The sequence below is a fragment of the Oryx dammah genome, unplaced genomic scaffold, assembly GCF_014754425.2.
Source record: "Oryx dammah isolate SB20612 unplaced genomic scaffold, SCBI_Odam_1.1 HiC_scaffold_29, whole genome shotgun sequence".
Classification (NCBI taxonomy): Eukaryota; Metazoa; Chordata; class Mammalia; order Artiodactyla; family Bovidae; genus Oryx; species Oryx dammah.
Window position 1 is genome coordinate 5,980,011 of NW_024070213.1, and position 23,802 is coordinate 6,003,812.

The following is a 23,802-nucleotide window of genomic DNA, read 5'->3' on the forward strand; positions in this document are numbered from 1 at the left end:
GGGGGGATGTTGGGGGGCAACGGTGGGGGGCTGTAGGGGGACATTGGGGGATTGTAGGGGGCAACGATGGGGGGACTCTAGGGGGAGATGGTGGGGGTTGGTTCAGCTCCAAAGCCTCGATCTCCACTCCACATGCTCTCGTTTTCCGCATGGTGGGTTGTCTTGTTGTTTTTGTAACATACCCTTTTAAGGTAAAATGTCAGTGGAACTCCAAGAGTTAAAACCAGGAGACTATTAAAAAACCAATCAGGCTATTAACACTGCAATGCTCTGTATGGCAGAGCCTGTAGGGTCCTGAAACCCACCAGCCAGCCCAGCTGCATCCCTGCAGACACCCCCAGACCCCTTCAGGGCCCCGGGCATTGCAGAGGCAAGTGGCCAGAGCTACGCCCGCCCCAGCCTGGCCACAGGCCCCTCACGCTGGGCCTCGCCGTGTTTTGCAGGACAAGAAGCTGATCAAGGCCCTCTTTGACGTGCTGGCACACCCCCAGAACTACTTCAAGTACACGGCCCAGGAGTCCAAGGAGATGTTTCCTCGCTCCTTCATCAAACTGCTGCGCTCCAAGGTGTCCCGGTTCCTGCGGCCCTACAAGTAACGCAGGGACGGCGGCCCTGCTTGGGTGCCGGCTGCCCAGAGAGGGGAGAGCCCCTCCACAGTCGAAGCCGAAGGCGGATTCGCGGGCCCCCCCACACTGGCTTGGGAACCGCCGTGGCGCCTGCCCTTTGGGAATTGCTGACCAGCCGGTGGATGGCGAGACCAAGTCCAGGCAGAAAGCCCAGCCCAGCTGCCCTCCTCTAATCCCGCCCTGGTGGGAGAACGTTGCTCAAGGCAGCCTTTCTGTCTCCCTCCCTCACTCTGCCTGTTCCCTTCCAGAACACTGAGGGCACCTGCTGCTCCCAGGCCGGCCCCAGCGGATGCCTGCCGGGCCGGGACCTCGGCCACCAGCTGGGCAGGTCCCAGGCAGAGCGGGCCCCTGGAGAGCATGCGTGCCCTCTGCCTGGTGCTCTTGGGGAGATAGGGGCCGTGGCTGCCGTGTCTCAGGGAGGCGCTCAGAGGCAGAATCCGGGACGGGAGGCCAGGCCGTGGAAGGAGGGGTGCGTGAAGGCTCGGCTGGGGACTCCGATGAGCCAGGCTCCGTGTCTGCAGAGTGTCACACCCGCAGGTGCCTCTGGGTCACAGGGCCCAGGCCCTGGGCGAGGGTGTTGTCGGAGCCTCAGGATTCCCTGATGGGACTGAAGAGGGGAGCTGGGAGGGGAGAGTGAGATGTGTGCTTCCCCAGGACAGAGCATCTAACTGAGGACTATGTCCGTGTAAATATAAATACAAAGATATATATACTTCTATCTGCGGGCGCGGCGGGAACTGCTCTTCAGTAACACTAAGTACGCATCGCAACCCCTTCTCCCGTAAGCCAGCATGAACCCAGCAGTCGCCGACATCCCCGACCGAGGAAACGGCCTCTCCGGGCACTCGCCCCCTCCATTTACAGAGGCCGGGAGCCTGTGGGACTGAGGAGGCAGCCGGCTGGCCCCGGACGCACTTTGGAGTACAGACTGGGGGCCTGGGGTGCTGACCTTGGATGGAAAGTGTGTTCCCCTCAGACCCTTCCTGGGGGGCCCAAGGGCCCGGTGGTAAACTTCGGAAGGGGCCTGCGTCTGACCTGAGGCCGTGACCGCAGAGTCCATGCTGAGCCCGCCGGCCACCGGGAGGCAAGGCTTCCCCCCACCCCGCGCGCGCAGGCCGTGCTGAGCGCCTCCAGGCAGGCACACGGGCGCTGGGAGGGGTGGGTGCGGCCCCCAGGCGGAGGCCTCCGGCCATCAGGGGCCTGGTCTTCCTGCTCCGCCCAGCGGCCTACCTCTCCCTGTCTCTCTTTGAAACAAGGATGGTCTGGAGTGTGAGCGGGCTGACCGCAGCCCGCTCAGCCAGCGCCTGGGATGGGGCTCGCGAGGACTGCCAACAGGCCGAGGCCTGGCCTGCTGCCTCGTGGTGGCTGCCGGCCACAGGACCCGCAGGCCCAGGGCCCCAGAGCATTAGGTTACCAGACGTTCAGCATCCCGGGAGCACGAGAGAGACCCAGCACGAGCTCGCATCACCCACCCCCGTGGCCTCCAGATGGTTCCCTCCTCGCCCAGGCCCACGCACACTGCCAGGGCCGAGCCCAGCTGAGGCGCCGAGGGTGTGAAGCCTGGGGGTGGGTGCGTGAGGCCTCAGGAGGCTGGGCTGGGTTTACGATCCACCCAGGGCTGGGCACTCAGGAATCACTGCCATTACCTGCATCCTCGGTGGCGGGTTCCCAGCCTCACCAGGGCTGCCATCAGCACCTCCTCAGCCAAACTCCAGCTCAAGCCGGTTGGGGGGCCCCATCTGGTCAGTAGGGCAGTGTCAGTGGGGAGCCCCGTCCAGGCCGTGCCGCCCCCACCCCGGGCACGGTCCATGAACGCCAGCCCTAGTTTGCAGAGAGAGCCCTGTCCTCCACGTCAGGCCATCGTCCTCCCCCGGAATTAAACGAGCATCCTCCAAAATGAACCCCCAGAACAGCCACCTGGGGAGGGCGCTGGGAAGGGTTATTTTTGCGTTTTTTTTTTTTTATTCCTCTCTGGATTATTTTTGACCCAAAGAGACCCAGAAAGAGCTCTCCTCTCTCTGGAGCTTTTTCTGCTGCTCCTCTGGGTGGTTTTTGGCAGTTGCCACCCGCACGCCCACTAACCTACCCACCCTGTCGACGGGAGCCCCCCCACCTCCATCCACGGCTCACCACACCACTGTGGTCAGACCCTGCCTCCTGTCCCCCGGGCAGGGCAAGACAGGGACCCTGCCTGACCATCTCGAGTGCCACGGGGCCAGCAGTCCAAACTGACCAGCACCCACAGTCACCATCCAGCCCTCCCTCCCCAGTAAAACCGCCTCCCACACCATCATCAGGGGACTTGGAAGTCCCCAGGCAGGGGGCGGGGGACCTGTCCCAAATCTCCACGTCAGCCCTCAGTCCCAGGCTGAGGAACCTGGGGGTCCCCCCTGTTAAACGTAGAGCTGTTGTCACTCCTTGGGGCCTGGTGGTCCCGGGCAAATCTCTCTGGACCACACGGTTGGTTTCTCCACGTTCCCATGTTGTGGACACAGGTGGTGCATTGGCTGATCCAGGATGGCCGTCCCCCCTGGCTCCAGGTGGAGGTGGAGAGGAAAGGAAGGCAGAGAAGGTCTGGCCCAGGTAGGCAGGGTCTGCGCTGGGTTCTAAAGGAGGGAAGGAGGCCTGGACAGGAGCTGCACGGGCTGAGCCAGAGGAGCACAGCCTGCTCCAGGACGGGAGCTTGGCCCTAAGCAGCCGTAGAGCCCCGTCCCAGCCAGGGCCCGCCCTGCCCCCCTCGCCTGGACCCTCAGTGGCTGGCCATAGTCAAACTCTACGGAGAGGAGCCGAGCGACATATTTCTGGAAGCGGAAGCCTGCCTGGCTGGCTGGGACTGAAAGCAGGTGCCAAGGCCTGTGGTGGTTCCAATGAGCTTGGTTCTGACCCAGTGAAGCTGGGGCCATGAGAATAGCTCTGCAGAGACGCTGTGGAGAACTCGAATGACCTCCGGCGGGCGGGCCGGGCACCTCCTGGCTTGCTGCTTCCGTGGAAATGCACCGAGGGAGGAGAAGGAAACTGCTCAGGTCTAGCCAAGCCCTGGCCAAGCCCTCCACCAGGGAGTGAGGTCGCCCCCCTGCTTCCCCAGAGTTGGACCCATTTTTCCCCAACTCTCTGGTAGCCTCGCCAGAGCCTCCAGCTGCCTCGTGGTGGTGATGCCCTCCTCCTCCCGCCGGGGCTCTCCTTTAGCCTCAGACAGCAAGTCGCACCTGCCGGGGGCTCGGGCCTGCTCCCAGCTCCTCCTCGCCTCGAGGAGACCATGGGGACCAAGGTAGTGACCTCGGGCAGCCTTCCCTGCTGCCACTATGGGTTTGGGGCACGCAGATACAGTAGAATTGAGACCCCAGGCCAAGAACCTTCCAGGCAGGGATGGCCAGCAGAGACCCTCTTCCCCACACCACTCAGAAACCCACCCTTCCCACCCTCATGCTCCCAGAGACACTGGCAGACTCACCCATTTTCCCCAACAGGAGGCCCCCACCTGCTGGAGCAGGCGCCTAAGTGCCATTCGGGGGCCTGAATAATCCTTCGAGCACCTCCACCACCACCCCTGCTGAAAACAAGAGACTAAGCTCAGTCAGGTCATTCAGCAGACGTGTGCTGAGCACCTCCTGTGTGCCAGGCTCCTGGAGAGACCGACACCCTGCCACCCAGGAGCCAGCAGGTGCCCCCTGGGAGGGCCTCTGGTCACAGAGAGGAAGGAGACAGAGGCCTGGGTGGCAGAGCCCAGCACCTCAATCGGGAGAAAGCCAGCCCTCTGTCCTCGCCTCCCAGGACCCCAGGCAGGGGTAGAGGGGCAGAGCAGGGAGAATCAAGAGTTCAGTTTCGAGAAAGACACCCTGACAGAGACACTGCAGCCAGCCAGGCCTCACTGAGCAGCCGCCCTCTCCACCCACAGAGAAGCACCCGGCCAACACGCCCAGGACCCCCATCTCCACCCCAGCGCCTCGCCCACTGCCTGGCCGGGCACCCGGCACAGTCGGTGCCCAGGGAGGGAGGCTCTCTGCTTAGCACCCAGGGGGCTGCGGCCATGCCTGCCTCCTCCCCTCCCTGCCCGGGAGCCCAGTTGGACTGGTCAACTGCGTCTGGGACCAAGGCCCCTCTTCCTCGCCAGAGATACACGTTGGGGAAGCTACAGCCCCGAACCAACGTCCTTCAGACAAGAGTGGGAGGACTCGATCTTTGAGACACTGCCCATCACCCAAGGAGAGCCAGGGCGAGAGCTCCTCTCGCCCACAGCCGCCCCCGCCCCGCACACCACCTGCCCTTCCAGGAGGCATTCCTGAGCACTTGCTGTGCTCCAGCCACAGGGACACCCAGAGCTGCAGTCGCCAGGCCAGCTGGCCTGGCTCCACGCAGGGGACACCAGTAGCACCCAGGCGACATGGTCGTGCATGGCCTCACACCTTCTCCCCACGCTCTGCTCAGGAACAAGGGCTGAAAGCGCCTTCGGACAGAGATGGGCCTCTGCCCTCTCCCCCCAGGGGGACCGGGGGGCTCAGACTGAGGGGCTCTGGGTGCCTTCATCCGAGACCGGCACGCAGCCCTGGAAGGTGCCCAGCGCCCCTCCCGACCTGCCCCTCTGCCAGGCTCTGGGTGTCCCGAGAGCGTGGAGGAAAAGGAGGAGAAAAAGAGAAAGCTGGCTGATGCCAAGTATTGTTTTTCAGTCCAGAGGCCACGAAGATCTGCAGGGAAACTTCTTATTCCACTGAGGTCAAAACTTTAACAAGTCTGGGCAGCCCCAGCCCGTGTTCCTTAGAAACAGGATGGCTGAGCACCGCTGGCAGGGGGTGGAGCACTGCAGGGGGATGGTGGGCGGACGGGCAGCCGACCTCAATGTGTGCAGCCTTTGGCGTGGGCTTCCGTGGAGGTGCCGGCTGTACCGGGAGCTGCCCGAAAGAGTGACAGGTAGCAACGTAACCGCCTTTTTCTTTTAGCTGCCTCAGATATTCAACGTTTTGTTTTTGCCATCATGCTCATACATATGCATGTAATGAAACATTTGTGAAAAGTCACTTTCATAATAAACAAGAAATGAACTGAGATGATGTCCCTTTCTCTCGGTCATCGGTGGCTATGACGACAGGGCGGGAGTGGTAACTGGAATTAGGAGAGCTGCACACGGAGGGCACCGGAAGTTAGGGGTCACGTTACTTGGTGAGCCGCCAGAGAGCACAGCCGCTGCGCTCAGATCCCACCTTTCACGACCAGCGTCTACACGGGGGGGTCACGGTCAGCGGGCAGTGGGGGATCTGGGCCCCTGTAAGTTAGATGCACAGTCAGTGTTCTCTGTGTGTGTGTGTGTGTGTGTGTGTGTGTGCACGTGTGAGCATGCATGTGGGCACATTTCTCTGGGAACACGGCTCATGGCTTTCATCAGATTCTCCAAGACATCCAGAACCACAAAAAGGCTGATAACCGCTGTCCTCCTCAGGCATGTGGAGAACCGTTCAATACCATGCGCTCAAGACGAGAAAAGACAATTTAAAAAATGGCATTAACATCCCAAAGAAAGGAACGGAAACTGAAGTCGCTCAGTTGTGTCCAGTTCTTTTCGACCCCATGGACTCTAGCCTGCCAGGCTCCTCCGTCCGTGGAATTCTCCAGGCAAGAATACTGGAGTGTTTTGCCATTTCCTTCTCCAGGGGAATCTTCTTGACCCAGGGATTGAACCCGGGTCTCCCGCATTGCAAGCAGACACTTTACCCTCTGAGCCACCAGGGAAGCCCAAATCACACAGTAAACACCAGGTTTTTTTCCTGGTTTAACAAAGCAATTTTAAAGTCTAAAGAAGGACTTCCCTGCTGGTCCAGTGGTTGGGGATCCACCTGCCAGGGCAAGGAACAGGGGTTCAATCCCTAACTCGGGAAGACAGCACATGCCTCAGAGCAGCCAAGCCCATGAGTCACAACTCCTGAGCCTGCGCTCTAGAGCCCGCGCTCCGCAACAGCCAGGGAAGCCACTGCAGTGAGAAGCCCGCACACCACCATGCAAAATAGCTCCCACTCTCCAATTAGAGAAAGCCCGAGTGCAGCAATGCAGATCCAGCGTGGCCAAAATAATAAATATATATTTTTTTAATCTCAGAAAACTTCTGAGAATGTACACAAAAGATTTGAAAGCAGTTTCAAATCAGTACACCCATGTACATAGCAACATTATTCATGACGGTGAAGAAATGTTAGCAACCCAAGTGTCCCTCAGTGGATGAATAAACAAGTCGTGTCTATCTATACAATGGACTAGGATTCAGCCTTATGAAGGAGTGGCCTTCTGGGACTTACTTGGAGGTCCAGTGGCAAAGAATCAGCCTTCCATGCAGGGGACACAGGTTCAATCCCTGGTAAGGAAAGTAAGATCCCATGTGTCGTGGAGCACAAACCGCAACTACTAAGCCCACCCACCGCAACTAGAGAGTCCACGTGCCACAACCAAAGATCCCACGTAATGCAACCAAGATCCAGTGTGCTGTAACTAAGACTCAACACAACCAAATAAGTGATTTTCATAAAGGAGTGACATTCTGATACCTGCTACAACATGAAGGAACCTTGAAGACATTAAGCAGAGCGGAACAAACCAGTTACGGAAGGACCCACACTTTGTGATTCCACGCACAAGTCCCTGGAGGAGTCAAATCCACAGGGACAGAGAGTAGACTGGTGGTCACCAGGGGCTGGGGGTGAGGGGGGACAGGGAGTTGGTGTCTATCGGGTTCCGTGTTGCAGCGTGGGAAGAGGAAGAAGTTCTGGAGATGGAAGATGGTGATGGTTACTGGAGAATATGAATGTCCTTAATGCCTCTTGGTGGTATTTTTTTTTTTTTTTTGGTCGTGCTGCGTGGCATGCGTGGCATGTGGGATCTTAGTTCCCTGGGATTGAACCCACACCCCTTGCATAGGAAGAGCAGAGTCTTAACCACTGGACCACCAGAGAACTCCCTGCATTTTGTAAAATAATTTGAATCGTGAATGTTGTATTATGTATCTTTTACTTTTTTTTTTTTAATTTTAAGAGGAAAACAATAATGGGATCCTCTGAGCGTGCAACACATTTGACATTTCTACCAAAGCTCCCATGAAGACCGGATCAAGAGATGAGGCCTCTTCGGACCGGAAATGAGCTGAGAAGTGGGGCACCCCCACTCACAAATGTGAGAGGAGCATGGCAGTGAGCGTGGACTGACTTGTTCCCCGGATCCCAAATCCAAGGTGGATCCCAAGATCCTCCGAGAGCAGGAGACGCACATGCCAGCTGGCTCTGGCCTGTTGGAGCAGTCTGAGTGCAGGCTAGAAAAGAATTTCCAGACACAGAGCATTTCAGAAGGGAGTGAGTTCATTAAGAGCAAAGAGCAGGGATAAAGTGGGCACTGCGAGCACAGCAGGCTGACCTTCTGACGGACGAGGGAGCATAGACAGTTTTTGTGACTTAATAGCCAATTTTTATAGCCTAAAGACAAAGAAAATTCCTGCTGGAAGGGTGGCATTAGGTGATTGGTTGGGGCACTATAGGGTGTTTACTGGAGTGGGCATCTTTGCTTAACTGAGAGAACGGGGGCTTCTTAGTGATTATCCAGGGGGCTTTTGGCAAGGTTACAAAGGGTCTCAGTCAGTTTTGGAGGTGACCTTGGTTCTGGGCTCTGCTTCTGAGGCCTTGGTGTGAGGCCTCCCACCTGTGGCCTTGGGTCGGACTCAACACGGCCTTGCTCTGTGAGCTGGGGAGACTGGGGAGGAGAGGTCAGCGCCATATCAGTGTGGGAACTGGCCTGGTCCGGGTTACACTGCTCCGGACTCTCTCTAAACTCTGAGGGAGCATCTCAGCATAGAACGTGTACGTGCCATCTGTTGCTTTTCTTTCCATTTGAGAATTAAGAGATTAAATGTTTATTTGCACAAATGAAATTCACACTTTAAAGCAGTTGTTCTTAATAAGCAAGCTTCTGGGAGAGTCGGTATGAATAATGTTTTGCCAAGAGATTGAAATTTTAGATACCCAAGGGACTTCCCTGCTGGCTCAGTGGGTAGGACTCTGCGATTTCACTGCCAACCAGTGCAGGTTTGATTCCTTGTCGGGGAACTAAGACCCCCTCAAGCCGCACAGCACAGCCAAAGTAAAAAATAAAAAATGTTGTGAAAGAAAACATATCCAAACAAAACAAAACACCATAACACAGAGCAGAAATGAATACCCCATAAGATCATCGCTCCATACTTCTAATCTCAAAAACAAGTCTAAGCAATACATTAATTAAATATACAATCATATGTAATGAAAGAATTTTTTAATATTAATTTTTATTTATTTCTTTGGCCACACCAGATCTCAGTTGCCATATGTGGGATCTAGTTCCCTGATCAGAGAACAAACGTAGACCCTCTGGGCTGGGAGCACGGAGTCTTAGCCACCGGACCACTAGAGAAGTCCTGTGAAGTAACTTTTTAAAGCCTGGAAACAATAAGTATCGAATCGAGTACAGTGACTTCCCTTGCCGTAGAGGAAGGTACAGCTGTGCTGCTGCCGAGTCACTCACACAGGCTTCCACCTATAACTGTGTATGCATTAAACATTGTAAAAGATAACAAAGGCAGAGGCACAGTTCTAGCACATTTCCTTCGGAAGATGCCGTTGGGAGACCAGTCCACAGTCTCTTGATCAGCGGTTAGGGCAATGGTCCAAGTAACTCCTCTAACATGGAGACAGATAACTGCCTCTTTGGTTGAGAATAGACTCTGTGGTGTAGGAAAAACACATTTTCTGTGAGCCCCCTCAGCACAGCTCCTAGCAGGAGAAGCTTTCAGGGACCAGAAGTCACCTTGCGTTTGTGACTTTCAACTTTCAGGATGAGAGCTACTCTTTCAGTTCTTCCCTCTCCCTGTCTCTTCCCCTGTCTTCTTTACCCTGAGGTGAGGGCGAGGTGAGGGAAACAGAGGCGTGATTCTCTGCTGATTAAATTGCATATTCATTTATTTGCCTTGCTCTGCCTGACTTGCTTCCCTCAGTATGGCAATCTCTAGGTTCTTCCGTGTTGCTGCAAATTATTTCATTTGCATTCTCTCGTTCTTTTTAATGGCTGAGCAATATTCCTTTGTATATATGTACCACATCTTCTTTACCCTCTCCTCTGTCCAGGGACATTTAGACTGCTTCCTTGTCTTGCCTATTGTAAAGAGTGCTCTAAAGAACACTGGAGTGCATGTATCTTTTCAAATTATGGTTTTCCCCGGATATATATGCCTAGGATCACTTATATGTAGAATCTAAAAAAAAAAAAAAAGAAAGAAAAATGGTACAAATGAACTTATTTACAACAAAATAGAAATAGAGTCACAGACGTAGAAGGCAAACTTATGGTTACCAAGGGGAAAGCCAGGGTGGAGGAATAAACTGGGAGACAGACTGATGTATACACACTGCTATCTATAAAACAAATAGGGACCTACTGTGTAGCCCAGGGAAGTGGACTCAATACTCTGGAATGACCTATACGGGAAAATAATTGGGAAGAGTGGATATACGTATATGGATGACTGATTCACTTTGCTGTACACCTGAAGCTAACACAACTTTGTAAATCAACTATCCTCCAATTAAAAAAAAAAAAACTTGTTAATTGCATATTCAGAGACCCCTTGTGAAGACAACATTTCAGCTGACACCTGAGGAACGAGTTAGAATCCACAAAGTGGGAGGAGGGGCAGTACTCCCAGGTAGAAGGGAGAGCATGTGAAACCCTGGAGGCAGTGGTGAGGCATCAGATTCCAAAAGCTGAAGAAAGCCAGAGCGCCAAGGCTCAAAAACGAGGGAAGAGTGTGCTGAAAGGAGGCTGGAGAGGGCAGCTGAGCTGGACCACGGAGGACTTTGGAGGGCACATGAAGGGCTGTTTTTATTCCTGGGCACTGGGAAATCACAAAATATTTCTAGTAAGGATCTGATTTGATTGGGTTTGCATTTGGGGAGGAGAATGGAAAATAGGATTGCCCAATCACAGGGATGGGCCAAGGGACATTCACATGACCTGATCAGTGTGAGAGAGAACCTGTGAGACTCCCTTCCCCACTGGAACTGGATTCTTGGGAGGATATAGGCAGCAGCTGTTGCAGCCATTAATACTTTATCACTACAAGAGGACAGCCTTATCATAGAGCAAAGCCAATGCACAGAACAGCAGAGCTGAGACAAGGAGAGAAAAAGTGATGTTTGGGCACCTTGATCAAGCTGAACCTGAAGTCCACATGAACGCCTTTGTTATGTGATTGGTCTGGCTGCCATAACAAAATACCACAGACTGAGCAGCTTAAACAACAGAAGTTTATTTTCTGCAAGCTGTGAAGTCCAAAGTCAAGGTGCAGGTTAGAGTTCTCTTCCTGGCTTGCAGACAGCCACCTGTTCATTCTGTCCTCATCAGGTAAAGAGAATGCTCTGGTATCTATTCCTCTTCTTTTAAGGACCCCACCCTTAGGACCTCATTTAACTTTTATCACCTCCTCACAGGCTGTTTCCAAATTCAGTCACATTTTGGGTCAGGGCACAGTGAATTTCGGAAGAACGCAAACATCCAGTCCAGAACACCAGGGAAGCCAACGAATACCCTTTTGCCTTAAGCCAGTTTGAGCTAGATTTAATGTCTCATGGATCGGATAAACTACAGATTGATTCATGGAGGAGGAACTGCAGATGCCAAGATGCCAAGTAGGTTTTCAGCTAGTGTGACGTATGCTTGCTCATAACAAAATAATTATTATAAGTATGATCCACCTGCAACTCAGGAAACGCAGGTTCGATTATTGGGTGGGGAAGATCCCCTGGGAGAGGGCACGGCAACCCACTCCAGTATTCTTGCCTGGAGAATCCCATGGCCAAGAGGAGCCTGGCAGGCTATAGTCTGTCTACAGGGTCATAGATCGGACACGACTGAAGCGACAGCACAGGTGTGATATATATATAGTCATAGACTGCAAGGTATGATAAACAATGTAACAGAGTTTCTAACAGTGATCAGGTCTGTGAGGGAGACGTTCTTAACTATAATATTCAGTTCAGTTCAGTCACTCAGTCGTGTCCGACTCTTTGCGACCCCATGGACTGCAGCACGCCAGGCCTCCCTGTCCATCACCAACTCCTGGAGTTTACCCAAACTCATGTCCATCGAGTCGGTGATGCCATCCAACTATCTCACCCTCTGTCGTCCCCTTCTCCTCCTGCCTTGAATCTTTCCCAGCATCAGGGTCTTTTCAAATGAGTCAGTTCTTCGCATCAGGTGGCCAACGTATAGGAGTTTCAGCTTCAACATCAGTCTTTCCAATGAGCACTCAGGACTGATCTCCTTTAGGATAAACTGGTTGGATCTCCTTGCAGTCCAAGGGACTCTCAAGAGTCTTCTCCAACACCAGTACTAAATATTCACAGTGAGGCCCTGCTGCCCCTGCCTACCAACCACCCGAGTGTGCCTATTCTGTGGCCTACCAGATGCAACTTCCATGTTCATTTATTTTGAAGCAAGGTCTTCTGTGCATGAAGACTCCAGGAAATGACAGTTGGTGTGGGTGAGTCATATGTGGCAGATTGAGGCTGAGTGTTCCCACTGCAGACTGTATACAGGTCGAACACTTTCGTTGTTCACAGGGTTTTGTCCCTTCTGGCACGGAATAACCTAGGCAAAGTCTGGGAGATGGTGAGGGATAGGATGGCCTGGCGTGCTTCAGTCCACGGGGTCACAAAATGTCAGACAGGACTGAGCGACAAAATAAGGAGTATGGTATAAATTCACAGTTTTTAATTTCTGTTTTGTTTCCTGGTACTTTTTCTTTATTGTAAAATAAACCTTTTCAGCAGCAATAAACTTTTTGATCTTTATTTTTATTTATTTGTTGGTGTCATGTCTTAGTTGTGGCACCTTTTGCTGCAAGGACCCTCTAGTTATGGCAGCACGTGGCATCTAAGTTCCCCAGCCAGGGATCAAACCTGAGTCCTCTGCGGACTCCAAGAATCCAAGGCAGATTCTTAACCACTGGACCACTAGGGAAGTCTCAATAAAGCCTTTTTCAAGTTCACATTTAACTTAAAATTAAGTTCTAGGGACTTCCCTGGTGGTCCAGTGGCTAAGACTCTGAACTCCTAGTACACGGGGCCAGGGTTCGATCTCTGATCGAGAAACTATTAAATAGATTCCACATACCACAACTAAAACAAAACAACAAAACAAGATTCCACCTACTGCAACTAATACCAGGCACAGCCAAATTAATTAACTAAATATTTAAAATAACTAAATTAACTAAATATTTATACTATTTATATTATTACTATATTTATATTTATAGTAAATATAACTAAATTACCTAAATATTTAAAAAAAATAATAAAAGTTCCATATTTTCATTGCTCAGGATTATGCAACTGAAACTTCTACAAAATGTTTGTCAATGTTTGCCTTTCACCATGGGAGCCAAAGAGGCATCTTTCACTGCAAATCAATCATTCAGAAGTATCGCATGAACTTTAAAAGTCAGCAATTATTTTAATTCTGCCTCAGAATGAATGTGTGAAGTTGCAGAAATGAACTGATGTAACAGTCTATAAATCATGACTCTTCATTTAGATCAAATGATTTTTTCTTACATTTGTTTCACTCATTTTTCTAATTCCAAGTTTTCTTGTGCTTCTTTCACTGTTAAAGTCCTGGCTCTCCTGGCTGAGAAATTATTTCATTGCGGATGCCATATTGTACCAAAGTCATTAGTTGCTTCCATTTCTGGCTTCCAATTCATGCAATCAAAATTAAGCTTTTGGGAAGCTTTTTGTCTCTCCAAGGTGCCAAACTAACATTATTGTGAATGCTACTCAGCTAAATTTAGTTTAACAGTTGAACACTGAAGGCATTTTTTTTTTCCCAAGGGTAATATTCGTATAAAGTTCAATAGGCACTGCATAGATGAACTAACATTCTTACTAAATTAAGAACACCATGGGACTTTCCTGGTGGTCCAGTGGTTAAGAATCCATGCTTCCCCTGCAGGGGGCATGGGTTCAATCCCTGGCCGGGGAACTAAGATCCCAAATCCCCCACCATGGCCAAAAATAAAACCAGAAAAACAAACCAAAAAACCCATGAAGCAAAAACACACCTGGGATTGGATGTAATTATTACATCCAAACAAACTGTAAAATTGTATCCGTCGAATTAGATATCTTAGTTGTCAAAATTTACAAATACTTCTTCACACAGAGAGACTGAAGTGCAAAATTTTTGAGACACAGCTGATGTGAGACAGAAAAAAGTATCCCAGTAGGGCTATGCTGCACTTAGTCGCTCAGTCATGTCCAACTCCGCGACGCCACGGACTGTAGCTCGCCAGGCTCCATCTGCAGGGGTTCTCCAGGCAAGAATGTTGGTATGGGAGGCCATGCCCTTCTCCAGGGGATCTTCCCAACCCAGGGATGGAACCCAGGTCTCCTGCATGGCAGGCAGATTTTTTTTTACCATCCGAGCCACCAGGCAAGCCCTCCAGTATGGCAGTAAGATTTTTTTCCCTATAACATGTTTCTCGACCATGTCAATGAAAAAAATTAAAGAAATGGAAATGTTTATTCTAGCCAAATATCATAACGTGGGAAGCGGTCTTTCAGAGAGCTGTGAGGACTGTCTTGCCTGTTAAGAGTTCAAAAGCTCAGTATGGTAACTTTCTGAGACAGAGTGCTATACATTGGCCGTGGAGGTGGTGGTGGTAGTGTAGTCGTTAAGTTGTGTTTGACTCTTTGTGACCCCACGGACTGTAGCCCCCCAGGCTCCTCTGTCCATGGGATTCCCCAGGCAAGAACACTGTAGCAGTTAGCCATTTCCTTCTCCAAGGATCTTCCCAAACCAGGTATCAAGCCTGTCTCCTGCATCACAGTGGATTCTTTACTGACTGAGCTACAGGTGTTTTAAGTTTTTGAGACAAAGTGCTATGGTTTAGTCACTAACTCGTGTCTGACTCTTAAAACCCCATGGACGGTAGATTGCCAGGCTCCTCTGTCCATGGGATTTTCCAGGCAAGAAAACTGGAGTGGGTTTCCATCAGATCCACGTGTACAAAACAAGTAGTGGGTCATGGGTCCCTGTGGTCTCTTGTAAGGTTAAGAAGGAAGCTTATCTCCTAAGGAGTAGAAATCCTTGATAAGATTAGGAAGGTTATCTTCCAAGGAGGTTTGGTTAGTGCAGAGGTACAATTTACACTAAAAGGGAGGGATTTTATACTTAAGTTTCTGTCTTGCCATAAAATGTGAATTTTATTTCATCATCACCAACTGGAATTTGGAAGTTTGAGCTTTTGCACAACAACTTGTGTTCTAGTCCCATTGAACAAATCCTCTAAACTGGTGCATTTTGTTCAAAATCAGCTTAAAAATTTTAATCAAGATATTCACCAACTGAAGCACAGACATACAAAATCTTTGCCTTTGCACTTTCCTGGAGAAGGAAATGGCAACCCACTCCAGTATTCTTGCCTGGAGCACCCCAGGGACAGAGGAGCCTGGTGGGCTGCCATCTACCCTGTCGCAGTAGGACACCACTAAAGCGACTCAGCAGCAGCAACAGCACTTTCCAGCAAATTACAATTACTGAAAAAATGGAAAAGGGGGGAACAGTACAACGCATTTCTAAGAAGGATTAAAAAAAATACTCCCAGTTTTATCTGAATAAATTCATGTTCTGAAACCAAATGTAAGGAAACTAACTGAGACAGGTCACTGCACCTAAAATCTGGTGACGCATTCAAAAGAACGAGAGATTCCCCGCCCCCAGCTTCCGTGGGTCTGCGAGTCATCAAGGCCGGATCGGTGCCGTTCGGGGAAGCTGCTCTGCCCCGCGGGTACCTCTGAGCCTCCGTTTCTCCTTTCGGTGCTGTCTGGAGCCCCATCCGGTTCCGACCACAGCCTCACTTCCGGCATCCGCCCAGACAGCCTCCGGCTGAACGAGAAGACGCCCCCACCCCCCAACACCAGCCGCGCGTGCGCACAAGCCGGTAGCCCCGCCAGAGCCACAAAGGCTCCGCCCCCGCGAGCTCACGCACGCGCCCTTCTCGGGAGGCCCCGCCCCCCCAGGCTGCCCCGGCGGCCCTTCCGCCAGCCGGGAGCCTGGGCTTGTGGGCGGAGCTTGCGGGCCGCGACGGGCGGGGGCGGCGGGGGAGCCCGGAGGAGGGCGGGGCTTGCGGGCCGAGTCCGGAGGGCCGGGCCCGCGGGCTCCGCGGGCGCGCTGGGCTTCTGGCGCTGGCGGAGGCGCCATGCAGGCCGACCCGACGCCGGAGCGCAGCAGCCGGGTCCTGACGCCAGAGCCGGAGCCGGAGCCGGGCTCAGAGTCGGTCCTCGACCCCGAGCAGGATGCGCGGGTGGCCCTGGCCGAGTTCGCGGCTCTGCACGGCCCGGCGCTGCGTGCGTCGGGAGTCCCCGAGCGGTACTGGGGCCGCCTCCTGCACAAGCTGGAGCACGAGGTGCGGGTCGGGGCGCCGCGCGGGGAGGCCCGGGGTGCAGACTGAGCCCGGGGTGCCCCCGGGAAAGCCGGGGTGCGGGCCCTCGCGGCGCGCACGCAGCGTCCCGAGCGCGGCGCCGGAGTGGGTGGCTCTGGAGTTTTCTACCTGGGAGGGTGTGGTCAGCGGGCCGGCTTCGAGCCGAGAACCGCTGGGGTGGGGCGGCCAGGGCCCCCCCGCGGAGGACGCGAGAGGTTGGGGGAGCGCGCTGGGGGGAGTTGGCGGCGTGGAGATGGGAGGGAACGTGCGTTCCAGGGCGGGCTTGGGTGAGACGCGCACGGGGAGAGTCGGGGGCCGGCGTGGATGGACGACGCAGGAGATGCACGGGGCCAGAGATTTGAGCATGGCTTGATGCCCAAACGCCTTAAACTTTCACTTCTGTGGCGGTTTGGGGCCTAAGAGCGGCGGCTGGAGACCCTACCTGTGACCCCGGTCTTGCCAGCAGCTGGGGCTGGGCCAGGGCTGCGGCGAGAACTGGAACTAAAATGAACTTTGGCTTCCGTTGCGCGTGCCAGGCCCTGGGCTGCGTCTTCCACAATCCGAGCCCAAAGCAGCCCTGTGAGGGTTAGGATCCATCACCCCTTTCCTACAGTTGAGAAGACTGAGGCTCGGAAAGAGGAAGTGACCCTTCTAAAGTCTGTCCGACCTCAGAACTAGAGGCTTTCTTCCTTCATAGAATTCTTTCGTGTTCCTTCATTTGATTTGAGCCCCAGGTCACCGTCATCTTGCAGATTAAGGAAAAGGCTGTATGTAGGAGGCAGAGATGGCATCTAAACAGAAATGAAAAGAGCTCGGAGACTACCCTGGCAGTCCAGACTCCACGCTTCCAGTGCAGGGGGCAGGGGTTCAATCCCACATGTGGCATGGCACGACCAAAAAATTTAAAAAAAAAAATTTTTTTTAAGAGTTAAGATGGTTCAAGGGTCTCCGTTGTAGGGACAGCTCCTTTTTGCTGGCCTGTGCTCTATAGCCTCTACCTCCGAAGGGTCTCTCCAGGGTCCTGGCTGAGGGGTGAGCCCTGGGTTTTGGTGGTTTGCCCAGATGCTGAAGTCAGAACACATTCATGGGCCCCTGTTGGGACCTGAGCCAGAGCCAGGCCCTTTCCAGGCTGCCTCCTAGGTCAAGACAGACTGAGAGGTGCAAGTGGTGAATTGAGACCCCAGAGGCTGCTGGGTGAACCCCACACTCTCAGCCAGACTCTGGACATCTGACATGGGGCGGAGGGCGGCGGCGGGGAGTGGTTGGACCAAGTACCTTCCTGTTCAAAACAAGGGTAAGAAAGTAAAGAAAGTGAAGTCGCTCAGTCGTGTCCGACTCTTTGTGACCCTGTAGACTGTAGCCCACCAGGCTCCTCTGTCCATGGGATTCTCCAGGCAAGCACACTGGAGTGGGTTGCCATTTCCTTCTCCAGGGGATCTTCCCCACCCAGGGATTGAGCCGAGGTCTCCCGCATTGCGGGCAGACTCTTTAACCTCTCAGCCACCTGGAGACCAAAACAAGGGTAGGTGCTATAAAAAAGATACAGTGTGATTGGCACCTGCCTTTTGTAACTGAATTTCTTTCCCCCTCAAGCCCGCCCTCCATTTGCCAGCATTTCCCAAGTACTTGCTCTAGTCCCACACCTCTCCTGTGCAGGAAGGGGACCGCAGCAGTTTGTTAGGATAAAATGGTCTTCTGGTGCTGTGTGAATGGATCACGAGGTGGAAACACCCTAGCCCTGGCCCTGCCAGCCTCTGTGGGCAGTGAAGTCGCTCATGCAAGTCGCTTGCCCTGTGGGCAGCAAAGTCACTCATGTGCGTCACTTGCCCGTCTTGAGTCCAAATCCAGGAAACATGGCCCCAGCTCCCACTGTCTTGGTGGAGTCTGGGTGCAGAGGTGTGCCCGGCATGTAGTCACTGGAGTGTAATGTCCCCTCCATCCTGGCCACCGTTGTTCTGCTCAGGGGCACCCAGTACTTTTCCATGACCCTCCCTTGCTGGGGTGACGGGCAGACCTGTGAGTCACCACTTTGCCAGACCCAAACCTGCAGCCCTCGTTCTGACAGACCCGCTGCTGGGGGCCCAGGTGTGGAGGAGGATGCTTGCTGGCAGAACAGGCACCTGCTGACCGAGAAAGGGGGGCCCCTCCTGCCCCCCACTGGCTTGGAAACCAGGGGGAGTGTTTTGAAATAAATTTCAGCTCTTTCTGGCCAACAGGAACTTCCCAGCTGCAAAACCACTCCCCTCCCCTACCTCCATAGGGGCTCCTCCAGCCCCTCTGTGAAGGGATGGTGGTCGTGGCCATTCCATAGCTGGGAGAGGGCAGGCCCCACACTGCCCCCTCCCCCTTGTCAGGTTTGGGCGTGGAGGGATGGAGATTTGGGGTTCTGGGTTGGACCCCAGCCTCTGAGCTGTTCTCTCCTAAACTCCAAACCAGAGAAAGGGTTGTGGTTTCCCCTGCCTCCAGGCTTTCTGGGTGGCTAGGGGTTCAAGACTCCATCCCAGAAAGTGCCCCAGCTCCCCTGGGATGCACCTGACTGGCTCCGCAACCCTTCCTGCCCCAGCTCCTCTGCCTGGAGTTCTCACACCACCACCTGACGGCCACATGTTGAAATCTTCCCCTTCCTGGGACTTTCCTGGTGGCCCTGTGTCTTAAGACCTCCCACTCCCAATGCAGGGGGCCCAGGTTTGATCCCTGGTCAGAGAATTAGAGCCCAGAGTCTGCAACTATAAGATTCTGCAACAGAGACCTGGAGCAGCCAAATCAGTTAATCTTCTGCTTCCTTCACCACTCACTTCAGAGGATGGCGCCCCTGCAGGGGTTATCTCAGCCTCTCAGATGGCCCTTTCTGGCTCTCTGTCGTCAGCTCCCAGGGCAAGGTCATGCATCACTCATCCTCACACCTCCAAGTGCCTGTCCTGCCCAGCACATCAGCACTGCTCATGCCTGAATGGATGGCTGATTGCCAACTGCTGAGATGCTGTGCCTCCTGTTTTTAGTGGAGTCATGGGAAATACATTTTAGGGGCAGCTGGTCTTTGTTGAGTCCTTCTGTGCGCCGTTTGATTTGATGTATTGCTCTCAGCTCCTCTGGAAGGTGCCTGATGTCCCTTTGCTGCTGAGAGACGAGGCTCAGAAGTGTCATGGTGGCAAGTGCTTACAGAGTAGCTTCTCTACTCTGTGTGTGTGTTAATCAGCTAACCCTCCCAACAAGTTGCAGGTAGATCCTAATATTCCCATTGTATGGATGGGGAAACTGAGGCATGAAATGATCCAGTGACCTGCCGACTCGTGGCAGACGCCGGGTCTTGAGTGTGGCCGCATGGGGACCAACTGGCTTGTCCCCTTCACCAGCTGCAAGTGGCTTGCAGTTGCCAGGGAAACTTAAGGAAACTCAGGCCCTTTCCTTCTGTCCCATCCTGGCCCAGGGGCCCCAGGAGACCAGCCCCAGGCCATGCTCGGTACAGACCTGGGTGAGTGTGGTTGCAGGGCGCTCTTGAGCACCGCCCCCCGCCCCCGTTTCCTTCTGAATCTCCTCTGCTGCCCTGGCGTTGGATTGGTGGTTCTGGTGAGAACAAAGCTGAGCTGAAGTCCCTGGCCCGCTGCGATCCTGCCTCTTCCAGGCATTGTGAGCAAAGCCGTCCCCTCGACCTTCTGGGCCACATTATCCCTGTGAAGCAGGAGCCCAGACTGGCTGTCACTGGGAGGTGCACGCAGGCAGTCCCTCCCCCAGGCGCGGGTCCCACAGGCTGGGGCACCCGGATAACGGCGCCCGTGTTGGTGGAGGAGGTGAGGACCTCATTCCCACTGATTGGGAACCTGTCTCCTGGGTGTAAGATGAGCAGCTGGACAGTAAAGAGGCCCTGTCCTCGGGGCTCAGTTCATCCCCGAGGCCAGGGCGTGGCGGCAGGAACGGCGCAGGAACGGAGTGTCCTGCCAACGCCCCCCTGCCTCTGGCCCCCAGGTTTTCGACGCTGGGGAGATGTTCGGGATCATGCAGGTGGAGGAAGCCGAAGAGGAGGAGAGTGAGGACGAGGCGGCCCAGGAAGCGCGCAAGAAGCCCAACCCCGGCGGCGAGCTCTGCTACAAGGTCATCGTGACCAATGAGAACGGGCTGCAGGCGGCTGACCCCAACAGGTAAGGAGCCGAGGGCCGGACCCTCTCGTCCGCGCTGCGACTCCCTCTTGAAGGATGTCACCCCGGCTGTCGCCCCCGGAGAAGCAGTCCTTGCGGGCGCTCCTGCTCCTCTGGGCCAGGCCACTGGCCACTTAAGCCAGCCTGAGACGAGGTGCGCGGCAGCCGCCGTGTTTCCAGCTGGACTTCAGGGCCCTATCGGCCCCGACACCGATGACGTTCCCGTGTTCGCCATGTTTCGTACCGTCTGCAGAGCGGCCTCCCCCCAGGTGCCTCTTAACCTGTCCCAGTGGTCACACTGACCACGTGGCGAGGCCCCGTCTTGCTAGTGAGGACCCCGTGGGAACGGGCTCACCCAGGGTCGTACAGCTGGTCACAGGTGCGGGTGTCATCCCAGGGCCATCTTAACTCATGAGCCTGGGCTTTTCCAGGGACACCCCGCGCCCGGGACTCCCTGCTGGTCCTGCTGAATGTGGTCTCTGTGTAGGAGCCCTGGACTTCACATTAGTGAATGTGAGCAGCGTGGCCTGGTTGATTCCTCGAGTGGGGACTCGGGGTTAGGGGGACAGAGGTGAGCCTGGGCCTTTCACGGGGCCCCAGGGTAGAAAGGCCAGGGTTAGGACTGGGCCCCAGGCTTCCTGCCTTCCAGGGACCAGAGGGACTGTCCTCAGCCAGGACAGGCGTAACTTTGTTGAAACCCTGGGCAGGGTGAGGGGGAGGAACTCGCCAGCCCCTGCGGGTCCCTGGGTGTCTGTGTCCATAGCTCTTCCTGCTTTCCCAGCTCCTTCACCAGCCCCTGGTAGGGTGGGAGGGGCCACACACGTAATTACAGCAGCCAGGCACCACCACCCACGTGTTCTCTGACGCAGAAACTCATTAAGTTCTGTACAGCAGACCTGTGCGTGTGCCCGCTCCGTTCCCACCTGTGCTGGCCGTGGGGCTCAGGCCCAGCGGCCTCCTCAAGGGGCTCCCTGCCTCCCTGACCCCTCGACTCACACCAGCAGGCAAGTCTGGGAGCGGATGGGCATGGTGTTGAGATTGGGAGCGCGGCTCTGGGCCCTGTCTGCCCTCGGACCCTTGTGAGTCTCCCCCAAAGGCCAGGCCCAGCCTCCATCCGCTCCGGACCCACTGTGTCCGGCAGCCCCTGTGCGTCTGCCCAGGTCACCCCCAGGTGCTCCCGGCTCCATGCACGAGGGCAGGAGTAAGTCTCAGTTTGTTTTGGGATGTGCCAGCAAAAAAGTATGAGCACAGTGAGCTGGCCCCCAATCGCAGGACTGGAGTGCTTGCTGTTCCTTTTGCTTTAGTGGAGTGGGGGGACCAGAGCTGCTTCCCCAGCAGGCAGAACCCTGTGCACTGGGGAGTCCACAACCAGCCAGGCTGGGGTGGTGTCAGGCAGCCTGACTGGTGGGCTGGGGGCAGGCAGGGCTTCGGGCCTACAGGGGAACTCCTCGCCCTCCAGTGAGGTGATGTGGGAGCCACGTAGCTGGCCCAGGAGACTCGACTGGGTGGGCTTCCTGTCTGGACACGTGAGGACTTGAAGCCTCTCCCGCACAAGGCCTTGGCACCTCCTGAGCAATGCCCAGAGGTCGCGGGTGAGCACAAGTGAACTCTGGGTGGGGCTTCTTTGCGCGTCTGCCTGCAGGTAGCAAGGTGGGGGGCGTGGGCCCACTTTCTAGCAGCTCAGAATCCAGCCAAGGATACTTAATGTTCACCGTGATCACTGTAATAGTCAACCCCTCAACACCCGAGGATCCAATGTAGGCAGCTGGCTGTTTGTCTCATTTGATCCTCACGGCAGCCCCGCAACAGGATGGGTAGGGATGTGTTCCCCTGTTTGAGAAACTGAAAGAGGGGTGGGACTTTCCCAGGACGAAACAGCGGGCAGAGCCAGACTCCCACCCAGGCCTGGCGCCGGGTCCGGGCCGCAGCCCCGGCCTCTGCCTTGAGCAGCTGGCCCTCCGCTGGCCCTCGCCCAGCCCCACTTCTTGCCTTGGCCGTGTGGTAACCTCACCCCCCCGCCCGTGGCCTGTGCCCGCAGCATCTTCCTCATCGACCACGCCTGGACGTGCCGCGTGCCGCATGCCCGCCAGCAGCTGCAGCAGGTGCCGGGGCTCCTGCACCGCATGGCCAACCTGATGGGCATCGAGTTCCACGGTGAGCTGCCCAGCGCCGAGGCCGTGGACCTGGTGCTGGAGGAGATGTGGAAGTTCAACCAGACCTACCAGCTGGCCCACGGGGTGAGCGGGCAGCCGGGCCTGCACCACCCCATGCTGTCGGGGCTGGTGGGAGGCGGTCCCCTGACCCCACAAGTGAGCAGGCTGCCCTGGTTCCCTGCAACTTCATCATGGGCCTGTTACTCTTCGCCCTGGGCCAGCCAGTGCCAGAGACCCAAGTATCCACGTGGCCTTGGACACAACCTTGTCCCAGACCCCGAGACGTGAGCCCAGTGACCTGGCTATCTCTTTCCCAGTGCCTGCTGGTTCCAGCACTCTCTTAAATACCCTTAGTGATTTTTTTCCTGCCTTCAGGAGTAGAGTCAAGTCCTTCAGCATGCTCTGGGGCTTACATCACTCCCCAGCACACCCCCAGACCCACCTTCATGCACCAGACCCCTACTACTTTCAGCCTGGGAGAAGACAAAAGTTGTTTCTCGTGATCGCAGCTGTCGCCTCCTCCAGGAAGCCTTCCCTGAACTCCCCGTCCTCCCCCTGGCACATACACAAAACCAAGCACCCCCATGTGGCTGCTAGGCTAAGTGCCTTCTTTACACGTACCTTTACCCCACCCATGATCACACAGCAGTCCCCTCGCCCAGCAGCCTTGTGTTCAGGGGGCTGGAGGCGTGCCTGGTGGGTGTCCCAGGCCCTGAGAGTCGAGTGTAGATGGGCTGGCGGCCAGTGTTCAGGTCGTGAACGCTGGGAAAGGTGCAGGGACCGGAGGACCCGTGGGTGAGGGTGATGTGCACTCCACCCGCAGACGGCCGAGGAGAAAGTGCCCGTGTGGTACATCATGGACGAGTTCGGGTCGCGCATCCAGCACGCGGACGTGCCCAGCTTCGCCACCGCCCCCTTCTTCTACATGCCCCAGCAGGTGGCCTACACGCTGCTGTGGCCCCTGCGGGACCTGGACACAGGCGGTAAGTGGGGCTTCCCCACCCCCCGAGGAAGGGCCAGCCACTCTCCCGCCGCCCCGCTGATGGCCTGCGTGTCCTGGTACAGAGGAGGTGACCCGGGACTTTGCCTACGGAGAGGCCGACCCGCTGATCCGGAGGTGCGTGCTGCTGCCCTGGGCCCCCACCGACCTGCTGGACCTTAGCTCCTCCACGCCCGAGCCGCCCGCCGAGCACTACCAGGTGGGACCTTGGCCCCGACCCCCTGGGCCTATTTGCCCAGTGGCTTCTGGAACGTCCTCCACCAGGTCACCCAATGTGGCGGAGCCGCAGCTGGCTGCCGTGGGAGGTAGAGAGGAGTCTGGGGGTGTCTGCGAGACAAGGGTCTCAGAGCTCGGCAAGCGAACATGAGCTGCATGTGGCTGCACTGCTTGGCGTCAGCCCGGAGCCCGG

The 23,802-nt window shown here is 55.2% G+C and overlaps 2 protein-coding genes across 2 annotated transcripts in view; both read left to right on the plus strand.

Annotated features, from left to right (window-relative positions):
* Positions 1-5,661, plus strand: part of SCUBE1 (signal peptide, CUB domain and EGF like domain containing 1) — a 133,628-nt gene extending 127,967 nt beyond the window's left edge. The window contains exon 24 of the mRNA XM_040233360.1: positions 444-5,661. Coding sequence (XP_040089294.1) covers positions 444-596 — 153 coding nt within the window. The 3' untranslated portion in view covers positions 597-5,661. The remainder of the gene's footprint in view (positions 1-443) is intronic.
* A 10,150-nt stretch (positions 5,662-15,811) lies between these two features.
* The window catches only part of TTLL12 (tubulin tyrosine ligase like 12), a 17,951-nt gene continuing 9,960 nt past the window's right edge, over positions 15,812-23,802 (plus strand). Inside the window, exons 1-5 of the mRNA XM_040233146.1 lie at positions 15,812-16,092; positions 20,071-20,243; positions 22,279-22,477; positions 23,217-23,376; positions 23,459-23,592. Of these exons, the coding sequence (XP_040089080.1) occupies positions 15,886-16,092; positions 20,071-20,243; positions 22,279-22,477; positions 23,217-23,376; positions 23,459-23,592 (873 nt within the window). The 5' untranslated portion in view covers positions 15,812-15,885. The remainder of the gene's footprint in view (positions 16,093-20,070; positions 20,244-22,278; positions 22,478-23,216; positions 23,377-23,458; positions 23,593-23,802) is intronic.